Raw genomic sequence first — 24,685 nt, 5'->3', positions numbered from 1 at the left:
ATATATATATATATATATATATATATATATATATATATATATATATATATATATATATATAAATTTTTTAAAAATTAATAATAAGACGTGTAATTTATAATGTGTTTTCTGTTTGAATTATTTTATCAAATTAATTATGTTTCATATATTGTTATTAATATTTGTATAAAGTTTTAATTGTTTTATTTTTCGTCTATATAAAAGAGCAACTTGGTGCTACCTCTTTTACCTTTCACCCCCACTAAGACGTTTTTTCTGGATCCGCCACTGATCTCATCCACACTTCATAGGTTGAATGAAGATATATTTGAATTAATTATAATTAGGCTATATAGTACGGAGTATATATAGTATATATACGAGTTAGCTTAGGGTTGCCAATGCAAGCAAAACACAGAGGCGAATCTAAAGCCTGATCATCATTTCATTTCAAGAGCTAATCTCCGTTCCTCACCTTTAATTTCTCTCCCCAAAAGTCCAAGTAACGTACTCCCTAATTAGCTTCCTTTTTTCCATATGCTAATCACTTCCCCTGCTCTACGCTTCTCCCTTATGCACACAGAATCACAGTAAAGAAGCAATTAATGAACTTAGCTTGAATTGGATGGTCCAAATCATCTCAGCTTTGATGCTCTTCTCTTCTTCTTCTCTTCTTCTCTCCCTGCTGTTTTCATCATTCTGTTGTGCCAAGGCAGCCTGGTTTTACCGCTGCATAGGCCTCGACCCTTAATTAGCTTGCTTTTACCCTCTGTTTATATATATGGAGGTGATGAGGGTGAAGAAAGGGTTTTGTGAGAATTCGAAGCAAAGGAGCAAGATTGATGGGAGGAATAAGGTTGTGATGAAGAGGAATAATAATACTAGGTTGTTGATCAGTGTGAATGTGCCTGGAAGTGCAGGGCCGTTGAGGTTTGTTGTGAATGAAGATGATAAGGTTGGTGGGGTTATTGACATGGCCTTGAAGCAATATGCCCACCAAGGTCGCCTCCCTCTCCTCGGCTCTGATCCCACTAATTTCCTTCTCCTCCCCACAACTTTGGGATTGGAAGGTACGTATCTCGGTATTTGTTAGGATCAAGCGTTCATTGATCTTCACTCAATAATTCAATCACCTTCCGTCCAACAATTCCCCTAACATGCATCTGCCTTGTTGAGATTTGAACTCATGACCTAACTCTAATAAATCAAGTACTTATTCTCCTAACACCTGCCTTAATTGGGATTTAAACCACTTGACTTAGGCTTTGATAACACTTATTAGGATCAAGCTTTAAGTGGGTGCCTCAGATATTATTTGATCTTACTTATTCCTCCAACACTAGCCATTGTTGGGATTTGAACTTGTTGGGCTCTGATATCACTGGACCAAAAGTTAAGTTATAGCTAGTAGTAATGACTTAACTTTATTTTCTCATACCCTCACATTTTAGAGAAGGACTTGACCCTTCAAAGCTCTGCCCAATAATTCCCTAGCCATTTGGTGCTGGACTTGACCTTCTCTAATCACTGTCCAAACAATATCCAATTCTTCATTCACATATGCTTTTCTTTCTTTGTTTCTTTAATTTGCTGTTTCTAGCTAGCTAATATATATGTTATTGGTTTGGTTTGATCAGCACTAGGTGCCTCAGAACTGATAGGTTTATGCGGCGTAAGGAACTTCATTCTGTGCAAGAAACAGCCAGAGTTGACAGAAAGCAGGTGGAAGGCAGAGGGGATGATTGACCAGAAAAGGAAAAGTAGCAGCAGCAGCTGGAAGACATGGCTCAACAAGTCCTTTGCCTTCAAGATTCACTGCCACTGAATCATCCATCTATCACACACACACACACACACACACACACACACACACATATATATATATATATGCCTCAACCATCAAGTCTTTTGAGTTGTCCACTAATCTTCTTGCAAAATTTACACCAACCTCCTAGCCTCTTTCTATGGACAATGATGTCAAGACTGAATAATGTAATGGACTTGTTTGGTAATTAGTGGATCCATCATTTTCAGTGTTTTGACCAAGTCAAGACGCTAAAAAGATCCGTTTGGTAAAGTTGTGAAATAATATGAATAATGCTCTTAGCAGCCCAAATAATTTGATTGCATCATGTAAGGTGGATTCCTTAAATGTTACATGACTAATTTTTAATGAAATTGATCGTTGGGTGTAACTTGAAAGGTCAAGTTCCGCATCTTATCATTGAAATGTGATGCTGACTATTACATTTTCAGGTAAATAACAATATAGTGGAATATGAAGTATTGGGCACCCACCAATGAACAAAGGTCTAGTCTCTATATTCAGCTGAGTTACTATGATTTATATCCTTCCAATATTCTGTTGAGTCAAGACGTGGGAGCGACCCTTGGGTTGAAAATTCAACCTTTTGGGAAGAAACAGACATATAGGATATATATGTCGGTCAGAGAATTGGTGTCTTAGCTTAGCTTCCAGAATAAATGAGATTTGCAGTTTCTTTGACTGGACTATACTTGAGGAATAACTTTGATAAAGCAGAGGTTTCAGTTCAAAAAACACAAGCAACGGGACAAAAGATGGATTATTCCAAAACCACGATTAGTGAACCTCAAGACTTGGAATATAATGTTTTAGTGCATGCTGCCACATCGTTTTCTCTTCTAATTATTTTATTTACGTTCACTTCTTCAAGTGAATATGCTACTTGGATTCATTCAACTTTTTAAGCTGCAAAAGTGGTATGAGAGGTGCTGTCTGGTGTAGTTTTGTGGTAATCATATGCATGCAACTTGCCAACTTGTGAAACTTTTTCAATTGTGTATTATTATTATTTTTTATTTCCATGCATGCAAAGTGCCGCTACTTTTCTCTTGTAAGGTACTCTCACATACATGTAAAAAGTTATGTAGTACATAATAGGGATTCAGAGAGTTTATAAGAATTTTAAAAAATGTAAGAACGAAATGCTGAGAAAAGGTGTATACAAGGGTGGATTCAGAAGAGAGCAATGGGGGCAGTTGTCCACCCCCACCCCACTATATATATATAACATATTTTGGGTGTGAACCTCTGAACTTCTATCTACCGTTTAGATGAGTAATTAGACGGTCAAGATGTTTGGAGTGGTGCATTCGATGCAATGACGCAGTGATCTATATTTACGAGGTAACAACAAGATCAACGATGTCCGATGGTACACAGGTTCACATGTTAACAGATGTTCCTAAATCTATATATATAGTGGGGTGGGGGCCGGGGGTGGACAACTACCCGGCCAATTGCCCCTCTGAATCCACTATTGTATACACGTTTTCTGAGCATTTCGTTCTTACATTTTTAAATATTGTTATAAACTCTCTCAATCCCTATATCTTTACTATAAAATTGAATTGGTTAATATGAACCTATGACATAATAATAATAATAATAATAATAATAATAATAATAAACATACTACCTAAATTGCAAAAACAAAAATAATATAATAGCTTCCAATGCTAATTAATTTATATTATTTTAAAGATATTTTTTTATATATGATATATTCATTCCTAATGTTTGGGTGACAGCAAATTAATTTGGGAAAATGTACAAATAAGCCATCGAACTATTTGGGAATTAGCAATTAAGTCATCGAATTCAAATAAGCTCCAAATAAGCCACTGAACTCAGAAAAACAAAACAATTAAGCCACTAAATCAAAAAAAAAAATAACAATTAACATTTTTTATAGGTCATTTGCCTATTCCGACCACCGGCGACGACTTTTCCTGCGATCGTCGCCGCCGGAAGTTTTCGCTGAACTCAGAAAAACAAAACAATTAAGCCACTAAATCGAAAAAAAAAATAACAATTAACATTTTTTATAGGTCATTTGCCTATTCCGACCACCGGCGACGCGATCGTCACCACCGGAAATTTTCGCCGATCACGGGAAAAATCGACTTGTTAAAAATGTTAATTGTGGCTTATTTGGAACTCGATGACTTTATAGCCTTATTTGTACATTTTTCCAATGTTAATAAACACGCCCAGTGGGACTCGAACCCACAATCGCTTGATTAGAAGTCAAGCGCCTTATCCATTAGGCCATGAGCGCCTTATTTATTAAGTCATGCGCGATTACTAAGTATTTAATGTTATGAGTTCAAATTCTTGTTAACGAGGACATTTCAAATATTTCTATATTAAGATATTATTAGTGGATAACACTTGTGTGAAACTGTCTCACGGGTATCAATCTGTAAGACGGGTCGGATATTTGATTAACTGGTTAAGTCTTTGATTAATGGGTCAGATTTTTGACCTCATTAATAAAAAATCCAACATGTCTCATTTATTAAGACCTGTGAGACGGTCTCACACAAGTTTTTGTCATTATTAATTAGTGGTTTGAGAGTCATATTGAATCTAGCCACATCAACATATTTAACAGTTTAACTGACGATGTTAATAGTTTTACTTTAGCGTTATGATTTTTAATAGTATAAGAATTAAATTGAACAATTTTATAATACATGTACTAAATTTAATATTTTATAATAATATAAGGAGTAATAGTGCACTTAAACAAATAAAATCTCGTTAAATAATATGGACTAGAAAATTTAATTCACAAAGTTATTTATGTAGTATTTGTCTACCGTAATATGTATATGTACATCAATTTTTTAGCCTTGAAGCCAATTGAGAGTAAACAATCTTGAAGGCGTTTGAACCATGCACATAATGCTTGCTTTAAACCATATAAAGACTTTTGTAGTTTGTACTTTGTAGACATGAATAGGTTTATAGGAAACGACAAATTATTGTATGGACCATGGTTCACATAGCTGTGTAGACCATGAATGCAATATACATTTTTAATGTATATATTAAAAGTACATTATTTGATAATATATAAAAAAATTATGTACTTTCAAATAATGTACTTTATTATGTAAACAAATAATGTACTTTCAATATATTAAAAAGTACTTTTTATTATAAAGTTTTGTTTATTTTCAACCGTTAAATCTATTATATCAATGGTTTAGATTTGTCCACAGGTTCTCACCTGGGCATGATTCTCACCATATTATATATATAGGGATGAGATCTTGTGCGAAGAATCTTCCAGGTGCGAACATGCAGTGAGATCTGAGTCATTGATCAAATTTAGATCAACGGCTCAAATCAATGAAAATTTAAAAAAAAAAAAATCTGCATCCTGGAATGAAGAAGCAAAGTATTAAAAAAAAATGATGCGCCTTAAATGTTACAAAGACGCACCTTAAGTGTTAGAATGACGCACATTAAGTGTTAAAATAGCGCACCTTAAGTCTTAACATCACGCACATTCAATTTTTAAAATGTAGCACCTTAAGTTTCAACAATAAACGCACCTTAAGTTCTCAAGTGTATAACTGATGAATCTTAAGTATTAAAATAACGCACCTTAAGTATTAACATGATTCACCCTAAGCACAGAATTGAAAATATGCACCTTAAGTTTGAACAATATGCAAAATGACCAAATTGTCACCACGTTTTTTAATCTGTGTTCATTTTGTACGTTGATTTTGAGAAGATCAATGGATATAATCTCACGGCATGTTTCACCTATACACAGCTTCCGCATCTGATATATATATATATGACTAAATGTTTAATAGTAAATGTTTTAATAGAATTATATAATATATTATTATATATAAATGTTATTGAAGGTTAAGGCGGCTTACTGGTTTTAATTAAGCATCTTATTATTTTAGGATGTTTGGAGATTTTTTCTAGCTAGCTACGCCTATTTTATTCGCAAATTTTACTGCGGACCACCACGTCGTTTTAATTAATGAAAACAGACGGATGAAACGACCTCCGTTCTGCGTCATTCACTTTCAGTTAATATACACTGCAGTTACATTTTAACACAACTTCAGTATCAGTTCATATGCACGTACTGCATTTACATTTCAACACAACTACAGTTACATTTGATATAATTATAATTTCATTCGATAATATAAAAACAAATGTAAGGCAATATCTTTTGAGATGAACTGTAGTATCAGCTACGAAGCTCTATCTCCCATTTACCGAAACGACGTCATTTTGTGACCATGGTCCACGGTTTAACGACTGTATTTTATTGGTGAATAAGTGGATAAAACAATTGAATTTATAATTTATAATTTAGAAAAAATAATTCCGACAGAAAAACTTAGTATGAAATTAAAGGATTTAATTTATTTTTATGTGAAGAAAAAGTAGGGAGTATAACTTGAGAGTCCAAGTAGTATTTTAACTCTTGGTATTATTTTATGTTGGATGTTATGTTTAGGAAATATATTTGTGGTAGGTTTGGTTTCTTCCACTGTTAAATCGTCCTCATCTTCCTTCTTATTTTTGGTGTTTGATTTTTTTTTTCTTTGTTTCTTTTTTCAGTCATAGACTCAATTTGATTTTTGTCTTTTTTTTTTTTTTAATTACCTATAATACGCTTGAGTATAATATTGACTATATTTGTTAATGACCAATGTATAGTTTCCGTAGGCAATGTATTAGTGTGTACTGACGAGTGACGAGTGTTGGCCTTATGGTTGTAGCCTCAACCAAACTCATTGCCTTGCTCAAAAGTCAAAACTTATGTCTTTATGGACACGGTTGTAAGCTTGATCCATTTGTAATTGTGCTAGTTGAAGGTGATACTTTGCATCACGTAGTACCTCATCTCTAGGGTTTTGAAAATCAAAGATCACGTTACGTTGTTCTGAATGTGCCTTGGCTACACTGAAGAAATCAAATTGCCTCAAAACCAACCAGCATGTATACATGACATATATTATAATCTAAAGATACGATTAACGACCTATTTCAATGCTAGAGTAACTAATCAAGGGCTCCGCAGAGTTAACCGAAGGACTACCACTAGAAGCAGCAGGGCCAGGGGGAGGGGCATGATACACAGGAACAGGCATCTTCATTGGCAGACTAGGCAATGCCGCCTCGAAATTCAGGACATGAATTGCTTGCTTTATGGATGGCCTTACGCTACTGTCAGGGTGTGCACACCATAACCCGACAACCATCACACACTCCACTTGTTTCTCTTCCAAATCTCCGCTCAATTTTGGATCCATCGCGGAAAGAAGCTCTCCTTTTCCATAAAGATCCCAAACCCACTGCACTAGCCCCGTCGTGTAGGACATAGAAGTTGAGGCATCGTTTGATCTTTTCCCGGTGGCGATTTCCAAGGCCACCACCCCGAAGCTGTACACATCCGACTCTTTGCTAGCTCTGCCAGTGCTTATGTATTCTGGTGCTAGATACCCTAATGTTCCGGCTAGAACTGTGGTTTGGGGACCTAACTCATGGTCCATGAGTCTTGCCAGGCCGAAATCGCCAAGCTTGACGTTGAAACTTGAGTCGAGCATTATGTTGCTGGATTTGATGTCTCGGTGTATCACACATTGTTCCCACTCTTCGTGAAGATAGACTATAGCGGATGCTAAACCGAGGGCTATTTTGTATCTGAGAGTCCAACTAAGAGGATTTCTTCTGCCAAACAGGTGAGAATCTAAGCTTCCATTTGGCATGAACTCATAGACAAGCAAGAACTCGCCTTGATCGTGGCACCAACCAATGAGTTGAACCAAATTTCGATGTCTCAACTGGCTTATAACCTTCACCTCAGTTACATACTCCTTTTTACCCTGCTTAGACCCTCTTGAGATCTTCTTCACTGCAACTGGAATATCAAGATCAATTAGGTACCCTTTGTAGACCTCCCCGAATCCTCCTTCACCCAACTTCCTCTCATCTGAGAAATGATTAGTAGCCAAGTCAAGGTCTTTGTAAGAGAACCCTCTTGGTCCTGCACCCCTCTCAAGAGCATCACTGAAAGATGTCAAGCTTGTTGCCTCTGGAGTTGGAGTTTTGTTTGTGATCGTTTGTCGTTTCCTCTTCAGTATTATAAACAACAACAACACAATCGAAATCAGAACCACCCCTGTTGCAGTTAGACCAGCTATTAACCCAATTTTTCGCGCTTTTCCTCCATGTGATTCTTCAATATCCAGGCTGGATCTGAATTCCCAAGACTCAAGTATGTGGCGCTCAACATTTGTACCCGTGGCAGCTGAGAATCCAATATTGACCCATTGAGGAAGAACCTCTTTGAGGTCTATATGATATGAAAGGCTGGAATTTGGACCTGTCCCATAGCTCCAAAAGACAGTCAAGTTTTTTGTGCTAGAATTGTATGTAATCCATGCATCAGCAGTCTCTCCACTGTGCAAGGTGACATTCCAAGGAGCTGTTACCACTGAAGAAATAGAATTAGTGTTGATCCCCACGTGCTCATACTTAGGATCCCATTCTTCGTTGTAAAAGGAGTCAAATTCTACAGCAACGATATGGTTTTGAGAGGAATCACTGGTTGTGGTATTAAACAGGCCTAGAAAGCCACCCACTGAATTGGGTGGGATTTGGAAACCAACAGGAGCAAGAAAGAAAGCAATTCCATGGCCATAAGAAGAACGGTTTTGTGTATCAACGATGAAGGAAAAATGTGTAGTGAAATCAGCAAGCTTCCCAGAATCAGGATCCCAAAGCGGCACCTTTTCTCTGTATATGGCATGAGCAACCCGACATAGATAATTAACCTTGTTGAATTCAATCGCTCCTACAGAAGCCACGGCATCTCCTTCATAGAGGATGTCAGTCACATCTGGACTGAAACGAGTTGCTTTAAAGTAAACCGAATCTGTGAATTGCAGAAATGAGGAGATGAAGATGGCAATATAACAGACATTACAAGCAACTGATGGTGGTGAACTATAGAAGAAAAAGGCCATGTTTCAATTCAGTTAGGATTATCCCAGACTCCAAAGGTTGTGTCTAATTAAGAAGCAGCATAGCCTAACCTGATATTCCAACTAGCAATATTATTTTATAATCCATACATGAGAAGGATTGACTTATGCACATGCCTGGTAATTTAAATTACAGATTTTCTGGCAATTCCATAGCCGGCAAAACAGTGTCAAATTTTCTAAGCAAAAGATAGCATCAGGTTGGTGATCTGATATTGATATTTTGAATTTGATATTCCTTGCATTCCAATCAAAGTCCAATCCATATAAATTACAGAGAATTTCCTTAGATTTCTTCTCCACCCACTGAAAGTAAACTCTATGGCCTTGTGGAATACAAATTAAATTAACAAGAAGAAACAAACCGATGAGCGCTTCAACAAACCTTATTTGTCAGTATTCATGAGAAATAGTCAGCAATCTTATCAACAGATTGAAAATACTTGGCATTTGGCAAAAAGAATATAGCTTATAATGTTTTGTTTACTACAAGAAACCAAACTAATCTTGACCTTGCACATTTTTATAATTTTATATGAAAGGACAGGTGGAGCAGAATTTTAAAATGCTTTTACTTGGGGGTTTTGTTCCACTAACCTCTTCAAGATGCAACACAATTAAGTTTCCCATTTATCACAATTTTCATTAAATCTTTGCATGTGCACAAAAAATTTAAGCTTAATTGAATCTCATTTTTATTCCAACTTAGAAATAAACTATTAGGGATAGATTCATTCATTAACGCTATATGTTAAAATAAAACTGCTTCTTTATTGGGAAAAAATGTTATTGCTAAAGACAAATCCCATAAAGAAACTACTATTGTTCATAAAGGCTCACAAATAGACTGTAAGACTAAACAAGTACTCTGCTAACCCAACTAAAAGTGTTATGATTTCCAGTATCTAGGAAGCATGATGACAAATTGACATACCTGATCCCCATTGTGTAATCCACTGTCGAGGCTCCAGTTCTGCAAATCACTCTTCGGCATTTAAACAAACATCTGAAATGCATTGTTAGAAACAGTTACATTTACATCGGATTATTGTGCAACGGCGTACATGTTTCTCGTGAAGCAAGCGGATTGGGTTGAGGTGTTTCCCCGGTTTATGGCTCCGTCGAAAACCCAAATTGGGTTCGCGGCAAAATTGTGAGAGAAACGAGCGGGATAACTATAACGATTTTGGGCAGTTATTGTCGTTACAACAACAATGGCAGCTTGAGAGAGCCCATTATATTTATGGGCTTTATTTTCTTTATTAGGCTTAAATTCTTTATATTTGGCTTCATCATATGGACATTTGTCCACTTTACAAGTTGAACATGTGTCCATTTGAAGGTTCACAGTTTGAATTGTGAATATTTAGTATGTAAATTGTGAACCTTCAGTTGTGAACATTCGGTATGTAAATAGTGTATTTTGGACTTGAGTCCACAGAATAATTTGTCATCATATACACACTCTTCAATGCATCTTGAAAGGGAAATAAGTGTTTCGTAGAAAATATGGACAAATAATACATTGTAATAGAGTCAGTAATACTAAAAAAGAAGTATTTCGTGAAAAATAATCATGTTATAGTGATCACAAATTTTCACTAAGAATCCGTTTAAAAATATCCAAATACAGAAAAATAACTTCTGAAAGTTATTTGTAGATTTCCAAACGCACCATAAATTTTTTTATCATGCTATAGGGATTACAAAATTTACTAAAATCTTTCACAATATATTTGATGTGTCAATTTTAACGTAAGGTGGGGTTTGCAAATTCATGGTAATGAATAAATAAATAAAATTTGTCATATTAGATGGCGAAATTTTTTGTTCCATGTAGATTTATCCCATGAAAAAAAATACCTTTTATTTTCTATTTTGACAAAAAAAAATATATTGTAAAAATGTGTTTGGTAAATTAGTTGTTAGCTGATAGTTGTTTGATATAATTTTTCTATTAAAAAGTTAATTGAAAAAGTTACTTAAGCAACTTTTTGAGTTACAAATTAACCAAACACTTATATTGATTTTATATAATTTTTCTATCAAAAAGTTAATTGAAAAAGTTACTTAAGCAACTTTTTGAGTTACAAATTAACCAAACACTTATATTGATTTTTGACTAATAAGCTAATTATTTTATCTAACAGAACCTATGTTTTATTGGGTTTAATTTTTTTTATTTTATTTTTGTAATTGTGCCACATGAAACCATTAATATTTGCTATTGTGACGACATAATTCTTGAAATTAGGAACCCAAACGGATCCTCATAACATTTTTTTTGAGTTCTACTGACTCGGTTACAATGTAGTATCTGTTCATAGCTACTTTCTCAACCTACTGAAGCAAAAAGAGTCAACAAAGGCTCGAACCCACTCCCTTCCACATGGAAGTATACACCGAGTGCCGCTTGACCACAAGGTCTTTGGCAACGGATCCTCATAACATAAATATAAATAAATAAATAAAACCCCAAACGGATCAACTACGACAAGAATATGTTAATTGAGTACTCATGCATGCCATGCCAGTTGTACAGTTTTTTTTAGTGTTGAACAGATACTACATTGTAACAGAGTCAGTAGCCAGTTGTACAGTTTAGATTTTGAATTTAGGATTTTAGTCGTTTTAGGTATAAAATTCACACTCTTAAAGCATGTTTCGTTTACGGAATGATCGAGTTTTAAGAGAATAGAAATACTATTCCATGTGGAATGAAATAGACATAGAATAGAATAGGATATGTATTCCATTGTTTGGTTCACTGAAGAAATAGAGTTTAGAAATGATATTTCAGTGTTTGGTTAGTTTAAAGAATAAAAATGAAATATATGTTTAAAAGACATAAATACATTTATACAAAATATATAATAATAATAAGGGAAAATTGCATCTTTGGTCCCTGAGCTTTAAGCACGTTCCGACTCAGTCCCTGAGTAATGGCCGTATCCGAGTTTAGTCCCTCAGTTATGAACGAAGTGGCGCATTTGGTCCCTGGCCGTTAAAACTAACGGAAAAATTAAAAAATAGTTAAAATTTGAAGGGTAAAATAGGAAATTCACATTTTATTATCCTTCTTATATCAAAATCACTTTTATAACATTATTTTTCACTTCTTAGCCTCTTATTTTCAATATTTTTCAATTCTAAAAGCATTTCAATAACTTTAGTATGACTTGTTAGGATTCTGGCTATCGTATAACAAACTTAAGACCTAGTACAAACAAAGAAACATTTGATCATTGTTTTTAAGCATCTGAAAACACTATCCTAATAATTTTTGGTTTCCTTTACTAAGCAACAAAGGTATCAAACTAGAACTTCTGAGATACAAAATAATTTCAAATTTCTCAGGTTGCTTTTATGAGAATTTCACCAAAAGAATAACTTGAGATTTTTATTATGTAAAAAATATTTTGTATGCAATAGTTTAGTCAATTGTCGTGTTTTGAAGTTACAAAAGTTTTTAAAATTTTCATAATTGATTCTTAGGTTCCTCTTTCATTACTCTGGTTTTAAGAAAACAGAATTTAGTATCTCAAAAGTTCTAGTTTGATTACCTTTGTTGCTTAGTAAAGAAAATCGAAAATTATTAGGATAGTGTTTTCAGATGCCTAAACACAATGATCAAGTGTTTCTTTGTTTGTACTGGGTTTTAAGTTTGTTATACGAGAGTCAGGCTCCTAACAAGTCATACTAAAATTATTGAAATGCTTTCAGAATTGAAAAATATTGAAAATAAGAGGCTAAGAAGTGAAAAATAATGTTATAAAAGTGATTTTGATATAAGAAGAAGAATAAAATGTGAATTTCATATTTTACCCCTCAAATTTTAATTATTTTTTAATTTTTCCGTTAGTTTTAACGGCCAGGGACCAAATACGCCACTTTGTTCATAACTGAGGGACTAAACTCGGACAAATACGCCACTTTGTTCATAACTGAGGGACTAAACTCGGATAAATACGCCACTTTGTTCATAACTGAGGGACTAAACTCGGATACGGCCATAACTCAGGGACTGAGTCGGAACTTGGTTAAAGCTCAGGGACCAAAGATACAATTTTCCCTAATAATAATAATAATAATAATTATTATTATTATTATTATTATTATTGTTGTTGTTGTTGTTGTTGTTGTTGTTACATAAGAATTTTAAATAATATTATTCTATAGCAAATACAATATTACAAAAACAATGATTTGTAAATTATGAAACAAAATATTTATATAAATAACAAAATTTTTAAAGAACATTTAGGGTATGTTTGGTTGACAGGTTTAGCTATCAGGAATGGGTATCAAAGTCATTGTTATTGTTTGGTTGATAGGTTATGTGTATGTAATTACCATGTGATATGCCTTTAATTTATTTACAGGTACTGAAACGATTAACTATAGGTACATGCCTTTAATTTATTTACAGGTACTGAAACGATTAACTATAGGTACATGCCTTTAATTTATTTACAGGTACAGAAACGAACTATAGGTACAGAATCTGAAGCTTATTTTTAGACCAGGGTTCACAATGCAAGATATATCATGGTCCATGGTATAATTTACTCTCAGCTTATTAGATGGGAAAACCCGTGTCTGTCAGTAGAGGTGTCAAACAGACGGGTTAGCTTGAGGTCCAATCCTGGTCCGGCCATTTTGGATTGGCTCGGTCCGATCGATTTGTTAATAGGCAGACTAAGGCTAGCCTATTTTATACTAACGACAGGGCCGAAATTCAATTGTTAGTTCATAGACCGATCCGACCCGGCCCGTTGACACGTACAATTTTTCAAATATAAAATGGTAATAATATATATTAACACAATTAGCAATATGTTAAACACTAGTAACATTAACTGTACTCTTTCTTGTTCTAATATTAATTTACCGTAATTCACATTAATGAGGACTCTAGTCTCTTACTCCCTATTACTCTATAATCTATTATTTATATAATATATGCAGCAATGCAATATTAGCATTTAAGTAAAATATGTAAGTATTTATTTATACAACAGTAACATTTATATAGTCCAACAAGCATCATTCATGATTAATATTGATTTCTTCAATTTTTGTAATACTTTTTAAGTTAAATAGTTGAATATATATATATAACTTGTAAATCTAATTTAGAAAAAAAAATTAAATGAATTGATATATAATTTTTAAATATTTTTTTATTTTTTATTTTTCAAACTATGGACCGGACTAAACTTTAATTTTTATAGTTTAGACCAAGCCAAACTCAATTCAAAAAATAAGCAGACTAATAATCAACTAGATCGGACCTGTCAAAGCCCGCCCATTTGACACCTCTAGTGTTTGGTGTCAAAAAGAAGTCAACTATATTAGATGAAAATTAAATGTTTTCTTGGTCTTCTAAATATACTGACGATTGACACCTGTCTAATTAAGCTCATATTAATCCCTTTTTATTAATTAATTAATTAAAAATACTTCTATTTATTTTTAAAATTATACTCTCAACTTTTACTCCTACTTTTGTTCACATTTGATTATAAGAAGAAAAAAAAAGAATGAATAAACATCATAATCCCTATTAAATTAAACAATTAAGACATGTCATGTCATAGAAAGTAAAAAATGGGAGAGAATTAAAAATTCATATACAATTACTCTTAATTAATTAATTAATCAATTACTTTTGCAATAAGACATACAGAATCTTATTGGCCACAAAACAATATTTATATACAAATCTTCACGTGGTCTTAGCCAATGGCAGACCATCTTTAATTTTCACACAATCCGCCTGTTAACCTTTCCTCAGTCTTATCCACCTGCTCATGTTCCACGTTATTGTATCAAATACAACTTTTTCAGGTGTCCTTAAAATGTGCCAATACTTAGCGGGTACTCCCAAAAACCATCAAAATGTTTCGAGTTTGACATTAGAGGTAGTTATCTGTATCACTTTTCTTGATTTTAACCGATCAGCTATATGAACGGACTAAGATTAATTTACTTTCTTGTTATTCTTTATCAATTATGATCGTTAAACAAATTTCATTCAAAGCACACTTTCAAGAAGCGATTGTAAACTGTTTTTTGCAAATAAATAAATTTAAAAAATCATCACAAAGTGCTAATTTAAGCTTAATTTAAGGAATTTGAGTAACTTAAATACTCTTGAGAGAGTTGCCTTTCAAATGAGGCTCAACTAAGATTCAATTAAATAGTCTCACCTGGCAATGTGTACTAGACTCTCTTTGACTCCTCCAAACAAATTAATGCATATTTTTGCCACTTATTATTTATCTGTATTTTGTTTGTTTATTTCTATTGTATGAGAGAGAGAGAGATTTAAAAAAAATGTAGTGATTAAAGTAATTACTTTCTTTATAATTTTATTGATGAAAAACTTCAATCCCTCATAATAATTAAGAGTGTGTTTGGTTCATGGGATTACACACTAGAAATGAGAATCAAAATCATAGTAATTAGGGTATGTTTAGTTCGCATGTGAATCGGAATTGGAATGGGAATTAAATACTTGGTAATGGTACAGGGTTTTGGCGAAAGTATAGTATTTTGCATGTTTGGTAGTATGGTGAAATTAAAATGATTGTCAATATTGACGTTTGGTTATGTATGACCTGATAATGGGAATAAAAGTTTTTAAAATATAAAAAATAAAAAATTAAGGCAATTGATCCTAATATAATGGCATCCAAAGCACCAATATGAACAAAAAAATCAAATAAAAAATCTAAAAGCACTAATCCGAACTTAAAAATCAAATTACCAATAAAATATATAGAATGATACCCCTTTTTAATTAAGAAATGTGATTTTTAATTGAGGGGTAATCAAATCTAATCTAGTTGTGTTTTAAACAATTGTCAACTAAACACTAACTATGATTTTTATTCTCATTCATGGTGTGTAAACCCATGAAAAAAAAAAAAACACACCCTTAAAGGGTGTATTCAATAAAAACTTTTATAAACTTTTAAAGACTTTTAACGACTTTAAAAATTTGGTGGTATTCAATTTAGACTTTTAAAGACTCTTTAAAAGTCTACCGGTATTTGATTCAGACTTTTTAAAAGTCTTTAAAAGTATATTGGTATTCGATTCAGACTTTTATAGAGTCTTTAAAATCTACTGGTATTCAAAAACTTATTAATTTACATAGACTCTATCAGAATAGGATTTCTATAGACTTTTTTCTTCACTGATATAAATAGATGAAATATAACCCTTCAACTCCAAATTTTTCATCTTTCTCTACAAACTTTTTTTCTTTATCTAAATAAGACAAAATTTTCATAGATTCGTATCAAATTTTATGGTGCGTTTCAAACCATTCATAAATACTGATATACTTTTTATGTTTAGCGCTTTATTTTCATACATATTTTAAAAAATCATAACAAAAAATTATTACAAAAAAAATTATTTTTTGTTGTTCACAACAAAAAGATGTTGTTTGCAGCAAAATTGACCTAAATTTTTAACTCAAAATTTTTCTATAATTAGCATAATTTTATGTAATTGTATGTTCATTAATTATTAATATATGTATTTGTGTTAAGTTGAATTTTTTGAGAAATTCTCGTTTATTTTATAGTAAAAATTGATTATATTTTCTTTATGTACAATATACTCTATTTTTGTGAAAATTAATATTTATTTTTTATTTTTTTGCAATGCATTAATTTATTTATGATTTATAAAAATATATTTTAATTTGTAAGAAAATTACAAATAATGTATTAATAGAAGTTATGGAATGTTTGTAAGGGTGTGTTCAATTTAAAGTTTGAATGATTTTTGTAGACTTTTTAATATGAAAAAGTTTTTAAAAGTCGATAAATGTCTGTTCTATAGATTTTTATAGACTTATAGACTCATACAAAGTTGATGAAAGTTTAAAAGATTCTAGAAAAGTGTAGAAAGATTATACAAAAGTCTAGAATCTAAAAAAAAAAATTAAAATATATTCTTACAAGACATAATATTTAAATACACCCAAATTGGCAAATTGTTGAAGATCTTATAACATAACTTAAATAAAACGCTTCCTACCAGACCTTCAACCATTTCCCCATTTGGGTGTATTTAAATATTATATACTGTATATGTTTTCATTTGATTCCCAAATGGGATTTTTCCCATTTTCAAAAGTAACTTAAATATAATGCTTCGGTCGAAAATTTTGCGATTAAGCAACATAAATATGACTCTTATAAATGAAAAGTCATAAATTTGAACTCTAATGATATTGACTTTTCGTACTTTAATAGGTTGAAAAAAATAATGGACATAACTATATTATAATAGAATTAATAATAAATTTAAAAAAAATGTACCTCCAGGTAATCATAGACATATTAATTACTCCCTCTGTCACATTTTACCTGTCCTATTCACTATTCATTGGTCAAATCAACTCCTTCTTTATTGCTTATTTTCTTTAGTAAATTTTCATTATTTTTAAATTTAATTTTTTGTGTTTAATAGTACTTTTAATGTATTTTCTAAATATATAAATTTTATATATTAATGTTAGATTTAATATTATAAAAAATTAGATTAAAATAACTTCAGTCAAGCCTCGTTAAACGAATTAGACATCCAAAATGGGACGGAGATAGTAATAAATACGGAGTAATGTTTAAAGGAGACGTGTCGACAAACCCACGTGAAAATTCCTCGAAAAATATATCTAAAAGTTTTAATGTCAGAATTAGCAGGTGTTTACTGGGTAAGAGGTTTTATTTTTTATTTTATTTTATTTTATTTTTTCTATTAATGTTTCGAGGTTTAATGTTACTTAAATAGGAAAACAACATTTCCTCTTTTAGTAATTCTGAGGAAACACTTGGAATCCCTAGTCCCTACGTGTCAATCATAGATAACGCGATGCCAGCAATAAAATACATTACGTCGTACTCATTTACTGGTCCAAGAAATCAAAACACCTTAAATAAGTACGGAGTATTATACACAGAAAAAGAAAAGGAAAAAATAAACAATAATTTCACCTTGACCCATCATATTTTATATATTGGCATTTTAACCCCTACTATTTCAAAAGTACAATTTATTGCATTTTAATTTCTCATGTCATGGTAATATGTAATAGTAACACGAGTTCGAGCCTGCAAAGCTCCACGAGAGAGAACCTTTTAGTTATATATTTTAGACATCTTAAAAAGTTGAAATGTATTTATACTAATTCAAACTCATATTTATTTTTAAAACAAGATAAAGACTACTTAAAAATCTTCCTGAAAATTTAAATTTCTAAATTTTTATTGAAAAGAGAAGAGATAGAAAAGAGGAAAAAATAAAGAATTTGAAAAATTTCTTATGACTACAAATTTAGGAATGACATTTTCAGTCGATTTAGACATTTTTTCGGTTGACCAGAATAAACATTTTCTTTGAATACTCAAATATTGAAAAATTCAAAAAATGATTTCAGGAAGTCAGTTTCAAGTTTCCAAACGGACCCTAAATATTCTTAAATCATGCATGTTATGATTTACTGGGGCGAAAAGAGAAAGATCATCACAAGTTTGAGGGCACTACCCGTAATTTATAAAATACTAGGGGCTGAAATGAAATTATCTGTTGTTTAGAGTGGAAATGCAAACCACTTTCTTAGCTGTTTCCAGACAAACTGGTAATATAAGTAGTGGTTTAGGAGCTAACCTTTTGTGTTTTTCTTATATTTAGACCCAAATTTTCTCCCAACAATTCTTCTTTTTCTCTCAAATTAATCTGGTCCGGGTAAGCTCCTCAGCTCCCTCCCAAATCTTGTTCTTTATATATATATGTATCTGTTTTGTTTTAACCTAAAATAAAACTGTACGTACTGTAGCGTTGAAAGATCTGAAGTGTTTTTATTGTCCAGAAAACCCTAGCTAAGCGAAGATCAGATGGGGAGGGGAAAGATTGCGATCCGTCGGATCGATAACACGACGAGCCGGCAAGTCACTTTCTCCAAGAGAAGAAATGGGCTGTTGAAGAAAGCCAAGGAGCTCGCCATTCTCTGCGATGCAGAGGTCGGATTGGTTATTTTCTCCAGCACCGGAAAGCTCTATGAATTTGCAAGTACCAGGTAGCTACCTTAATTAGCTTCAATTCAATATTATTATTTAGTTTTATGTTTTCTTAGCTTAATCTTTTGTCTGTTAGGAATAATGATGTCTCTCTGAATCCTACAGATAGATATAGATACCAACTTGTAATATATATAATTCAATAATTATGTAGTGGCCGGGTACTTAATTAATTGTGTAGTTGGATTAATAATTAAATCTTATATTTATATGTAACATGGAGCTAGCATAAATCAAATGAAGTTTTAAGGTTGCAGTAGTCTATCTGCAGATAAACATTAATCTGCATGGCAGTATCAATCAAATTCAATTGATGATCTAAGGGTTTTGGGTGTGTCATGTGTGTTTAATGAAAACTAAGACGAGAAATTTTTGTTGGGCCGGGATAATCTGGTTTAGGAAACAATCACATAAACTTAAAGATTTCGTGTTAAATTATAAGAATAAATTAAAATCGAAACTTACTTGAGTCAGTGATGAATTATTATTGATGATCAAATACTTCTAGAACTACCGTGTGTGCGTGTTTAACCTTCAAAAATTGTCTAAAAGAGAGAGTGGTAACCCTTTAATGACAAATTATACCATGGATCAGGGTCTACGTAGATTCTGTATCGGTATCTAGCCCAAGCGGAATCGAATCCGGATTCCTCCGAAATTCTTCTCTATAAAGAGAACTTACTTGTCACCTGAGCGACCCCATTAGGTTAATTATCAAGTTATTTGTTTACATAACTGTTAACTTTAGGTACATAATGTATTAAGGGAAAGTACAAAATTTTTATATCAATATTTACAATGCAATATGAACTATGGTCAATGGTATAACAATTGCCTTTTAATTCTCTCTCAGGGAATAGGAGCCCATGAAAAGTTTATCATATGACTTGGGTCTATAATCACTATTTTATAAATGACCTTTGTACTCAAAGTACAGGTCATAAATATTTTTAGATCACTCTTAAGTGGGGTTAACATTATATTTAACAAGTCATAATGCTTAGTTATCATATTTAATTAAATCAATGATAATAAATTAAAGGATATCCATCAATGAGATCCATACCTATTGGCGGTTAAGCCTGAACATATTCCACTAAATAAACATAATAGAGTGTGTGTGAGAGAAAAGATAGTTGACTCTTTGCCTCCCTTTTCCTTTTTTTTTTTTAATTAAATTTAAATATTTGGCTCGAAGGCATTTGGTTCAAATTATCTCACATACTCTTAGGAATGTGAATATTGTAATATTATTATATTATATTTCCTTGGTTGGTTCAAAAGGATGTGAGTTCGTGATAGGAAATGTGAGATTTTCAAATTGTGTGTGTGTTTTTTTTTTTTTTTTTTTTAATATTCATGAGAATCACATTACTCTCACATTCTTAGATTAATTATGTGAAATTTCTGAGAATGTTACAATAATTCAAAACATTTATTGAACCAAATTAAACACCACATAGATTTTTTAGATTCTACGTACTTGGATGGCTTCATTTTCTAGCCTAAACTATTTGTGGACCATTGATTAATGTTCATTTTTAATATATTAAAAATTTATTTTTAGTAGTATACAAAAAAATTAACCTTAAAAAATTAACATTCAATGTACTAAAAATGAATTTTCAATATACAAAAAATGAATCATATGTCAGTTAGGGTCTATGGTATAATAATTGATTTGTAATATGAATACTATCATATTACATGCCTTTAAAAAGTTCATATATGTGTATATAATTCTACACATTGCAATTTGAATATAATAATGCTAGACAAAATTATTATATATAGCTAGTACATTTGAACTAACAAATATTAAATGTCTCACGTGAGACATCTTTACACAAGACTTATTCATCATATTCATATTACAGCATATTTGATTTATAAAATGAATTTTGAAGGAATAGGAATGTTATTCCACAAAAAAAAATAAAATAGACAAGAAATAGAATATTAATTCTATTCAATTAGTTGGTAATTTGCTTAATGAATAGAGTTAGGACATGTATTCCAATGTTTGATTCATCAATTGGTCAAAGGAATAGAGATGGAATGAGTATTCAAAAGTTTCTTTTTTAAACCTTTATCTGTGTAATAATAATAATAATAATAATAATAATAATATTATTATTATTATTATTATTATTATTATTATTATTATTATTATTATTATTATTGATGGATTTGTTTGTGGTTTCCAACTTGAGTGCAGCATGAAAGCAATTATGGAAGGATATAATAAGACGAAAGAGCAAAGCCAGCAACTGCAGGATTCAACATCAGAACTCAAGGTATGGCAATAGATCATATCGCCATTTATATAGAGTTCTATTGTATGGAATTAACGTCAATAGTTAGGGGTTTTTTTTGTTAGTTTTTAGGAAGTCATGTAGGAGAGGAAGGAGAGAGAAAAAAGGAATAGAAAAAGAAAAGTAAACAATAAAAGATTCTGAGAATTTTTTTAAGAAACAAATAGTCAAAATTTCAGAGTGGCGGCTAGCTGATGGTCACTTTGAAGTGCGCGCTCTAACTAGCGGATGCACAGTGCACTCAAAGCGCGCTCATTGGTCTTTTTTTTTTTTTTTTTTTTTTTTTTTGCAAAAATCAAGGTCTTTGCAAGAAAGAACCAAGAAAAAAAATCAAAATTCGCATCATTAAAAATTATACCCACCAGATTTTAGCTCTACAAAAACCAACATAAAAATTCCTATTGAGAATGCTCTAATATGACAAGTTTTGATAAGACATCCCCATCTTGTGGGTTCTAGAGAAAGTTGTCTAAATCATATATTTTGAAATAAGGAGTAAAAATGGGAGTACATGTATTTTTTATTTATTTTTTGGGTGATGAGAAAAACTACAGCTACTATCGAGAGTGTGCACTAGGTAAATCTCGCCTTGTGACCCTAACCGGTAAAGGATCACAATGAAGTAAACTAGCATAGGTTGCTTATAGCTGACCGGTTCAAACCAAGTATTTTTCATTTATATATGCATGATTACTTAAGAAGGAAGGGCTACCTCCTACCACAATGTATTCATGAGCATTATATCTGCACTTGTTATTATTAGTTTTGGCAAAGGGAAGCAACAAATTTGAGGAAAGAACTACACAGCCTCCAACAAAATCATCGGTAATACATATTTATATATGCATACAAATATTGAGGAATCTGTTATATATGAACACCTAGCTATCTAACTCATCATCACATTGTCATTTCATAAAACCAGGCAATTGATGGGAGAAGAACTGTATGGTTTAAGTGTTAAAGATCTACAGAATCTTGAGAACAAACTGGATATGAGTTTAAAGGGCATCCGGGCCAAAAAGGTCTGTAGTAACTTTGACTAGATAGTTTTCAATAACAGAAGAATTCATGTTTACAAATTGAGGCCCTTTAATTTCTTTCCTGGTTTTTACAGGAACAGATATTAATTAATGAGATTGAAGAGCTAACCCGAAAGGTAAATTGTAGTCTAAATAGCTTTCAAAAGAGAGAAAATAACTTTTATTTTTATTGATCGAACTCATACAGGGGACTATCATGCATCAAGAAAATCTGGAACTGTATAAGAAGGTAAAACTCATTCAACAAGAAAATTCGGAACTGTACAGAAAGGTATTCTTATATATACATCACTAATCTAGTATGAAACTTGAGGCAATAAATTAAACAATTTCTGGCTTTCAATTCTTAAATGGCAGATACATCAGAAAGAGGTTGATTTCATTATATTGTTTCAGGCTTATGGCACAAGGGATCCAGATGCTGCTGCAGTGACCAAGAATAATACAACAACTACTACATCTGATTTCACCTTCTGTGGGGATTCACTTAGCCCCATAGATCTCCAGTTAAGCCAGCCTGAGCCCCCTCAAAACTTTGATGTCATGTCAAGAGCATCAGACTTTGGGTAAGTCATATAATTAATATATAAAAATAAACGTGCAATCCAACTATCAGCTTAATTAGCCTTTTAATTAAGACAGAGCTAGCACATCCTTTAATTTCGTATCAGAGCCAACTCCATGCAAAATAGTCATGGGTTCAAATCTCTGTACCACAAAGGCTAACTTTTTAGTTGAGACAGAGCATAAATATCCTTCAATTATTGCACTCATTCATTCAACACATAAAAACCAGACAACCAACTTGCCATCCAATAAATTAAATGCCTCTCTTGGCTATATTTTTGGTGCAGGTAAAGGCTACTGAAGGCATGCAGGAAAATGCAACAAAAACACTAACAAGTATGGGTTGTGGGGATAATCTATTTTTAGTTTTTACACATGCCAAAATCAGTTGACTATAGAAGGCAGAAAGAATTTATGTAGTGTAGGCTGCCTGTAATAAAGCATGCACAACTTCACCCTGACGACTCAACATACACTAGCTATTCCACATAGTTCCATTGAATATATATAATACTGCCCCTAATCCTTGGTTGGTTCACTTGCATGCATGAATCAAATTGGGAGAGTTGAAATGGCAATTGAGAGGTAAGAATTGCAAATCAATTGAGAAGTTAGGATTAAGAATGTCACTGAAGCTTTAAAACAGGCTTCAAGTGGATGGGAGTTAGGTGGTAGATTGTGGGCGAGACCTGACATTAGCAGTGTGAGAGTTGCACTTAATGTGATACATCAGATCAGGGCTGGTTTTTAGATTTTTGTGACCCCGTTCTAGTAAATAAATGAGGCCTTACCAAAAGTATAATGTTTAAAAACAATACCGTAATTTTTTCTAATAATAATAATAATAATAATAATGTGGTAAAATGTTGTTGTGTGCAAAGAGAAAGACAAAAGGATTTAAAAGAAAAAAAAAATGTAAAGGAGGACATGCACAAAATTGGGGCAGCAAGCAAGAGATACAATAAACTTGCATTTTTACCATTTCTCCATTTATAATCTTTTAAAATTAATTGTAAACTTGTTATTTTTAAATGCCATAACTAGTTAGGTAAAAATTAAATATTGGGCCCTCTAAAATTTGGAGTCCTATGCTGTAGCCCAGCTTACATAGCCCAAAATCTGGCCCTGCATCAGACATTGGTCCTCTCACCTAAGAGACTGCTAAGTTACCTAGAGACTGCTAAGTTACCGTGATATAATTTACCATCTACCATCTAATTGGGCCAGGGGCCGGGAAGTAGGGTCTAATTTTCTAGGGTTGTTATGTCGTGGACCCAGGTCCACCTTGTAAAGTAGACCTGGGTCTACATTCACATACACTATACTCTACATTCACATACACTATACTCTACATTCACAATTTGTAAACTCCACATTCACACATTGCAGGATTATATGTTTAGTAAATATACTCTACATTCACATACACTATACTCTACATTAGGGGTGTAAACAAGCCGAGCCGATCTCGAACCTAGGGTGGCTTGAGCTCGAGCTCGTTAAGGAAGGCTCGGCTCGAGTTTGAGCTCGAGCTCGATCGAGCTTGAAAATTGATGCTCGAGCTCGAGCTCGGCAATTTTCGAGATGCTTGAGTTCGGCTCGAGCAGCTCGATTGTTCGAGCTCGATCTTGAATTTGAGCTCGAATTCATGCTCAAACTCAAGTTCGAATCCGATTTTAAACTCGAATTTAACCTGTTTGATTTTAAATTCATGTTCAATTAAAAATAAACTATAATATTATTTATATATATATATATATATATATATATATATATATATATATATATATATATATATATATATATATATATATCGCTCGCG

The 24,685-nt window shown here is 32.4% G+C and overlaps 3 protein-coding genes and 1 non-coding gene across 5 annotated transcripts; 2 read left to right on the top strand and 2 right to left on the bottom strand.

Annotated features, from left to right (window-relative positions):
- Positions 1–404: 404 nt before the first annotated feature.
- LOC116021060 lies at positions 405–2,174 on the top strand. The gene is made up of 2 exons (XM_031261664.1): positions 405–1,049; positions 1,617–2,174. The coding sequence occupies exons 1-2, from the start codon at positions 761–763 to the stop codon at positions 1,802–1,804; spliced, it is 477 nt and encodes a 158-aa protein (XP_031117524.1). The 5' UTR covers positions 405–760; the 3' UTR covers positions 1,805–2,174.
- A 1,835-nt stretch (positions 2,175–4,009) lies between these two features.
- Positions 4,010–4,082, bottom strand: TRNAR-UCU. Its single transcript has one exon. It is a non-coding gene; the product is annotated as a tRNA-Arg (tRNA).
- Positions 4,083–6,798: 2,716 nt separating this feature from the next.
- LOC116020406 (L-type lectin-domain containing receptor kinase IX.1) lies at positions 6,799–8,820 on the bottom strand. Its single transcript, XM_031260884.1, has one exon. The coding sequence runs from the start codon at positions 8,818–8,820 to the stop codon at positions 6,826–6,828; it is 1,995 nt and encodes a 664-aa protein (XP_031116744.1). The 3' UTR covers positions 6,799–6,825.
- Positions 8,821–18,497: 9,677 nt separating this feature from the next.
- Positions 18,498–23,401, top strand: LOC116020940 (MADS-box transcription factor 23-like). Of its 2 annotated transcripts, none has more exons than XM_031261514.1 (9): positions 18,498–18,606; positions 18,731–18,937; positions 21,157–21,235; positions 22,017–22,078; positions 22,179–22,278; positions 22,371–22,412; positions 22,484–22,525; positions 22,693–22,862; positions 23,151–23,401. In XM_031261514.1, exons 2-9 carry the CDS (start codon positions 18,756–18,758, stop codon positions 23,152–23,154), a joined length of 681 nt encoding a protein of 226 aa, XP_031117374.1. In that variant the 5' UTR covers positions 18,498–18,606; positions 18,731–18,755; the 3' UTR covers positions 23,155–23,401. The 2 variants fall into 2 exon arrangements, with proteins under 2 accessions (XP_031117374.1, XP_031117373.1); XM_031261513.1 differs by having other exon boundaries at positions 22,484–22,567.
- Positions 23,402–24,685: the final 1,284 nt, after the last annotated feature.

The sequence above is a fragment of the Ipomoea triloba genome, chromosome 5 (assembly GCF_003576645.1).
Source record: "Ipomoea triloba cultivar NCNSP0323 chromosome 5, ASM357664v1".
NCBI lineage: Eukaryota > Viridiplantae > Streptophyta > Magnoliopsida > Solanales > Convolvulaceae > Ipomoea > Ipomoea triloba.
The sequence above is the reverse complement of the archived record's forward strand: the minus strand, read 5'-3'. Positions and strand labels throughout refer to the sequence as shown.

Bases quoted from the DNA above. Each gene is read 5' to 3' on its own strand.
- LOC116021060 (XM_031261664.1), top strand. From the start codon at position 761: ATGGAGGTGATGAGGGTGAAGAAAGGGTTTTGTGAGAATTCGAAGCAA. The intron at 1,050-1,616 runs GTACGTATCTCG...TGGTTTGATCAG, and splicing joins CACAACTTTGGGATTGGAAG to CACTAGGTGCCTCAGAACTG.
- LOC116020406 (XM_031260884.1), bottom strand. From the start codon at position 8,820: ATGGCCTTTTTCTTCTATAGTTCACCACCATCAGTTGCTTGTAATGTC.
- LOC116020940 (XM_031261513.1), top strand. From the start codon at position 18,756: ATGGGGAGGGGAAAGATTGCGATCCGTCGGATCGATAACACGACGAGC. The intron at 21,236-22,016 runs GTATGGCAATAG...TGTTATTATTAG, and splicing joins ATTCAACATCAGAACTCAAG to TTTTGGCAAAGGGAAGCAAC. The intron at 22,568-22,692 runs GTATTCTTATAT...ATATTGTTTCAG, and splicing joins ATTCGGAACTGTACAGAAAG to GCTTATGGCACAAGGGATCC.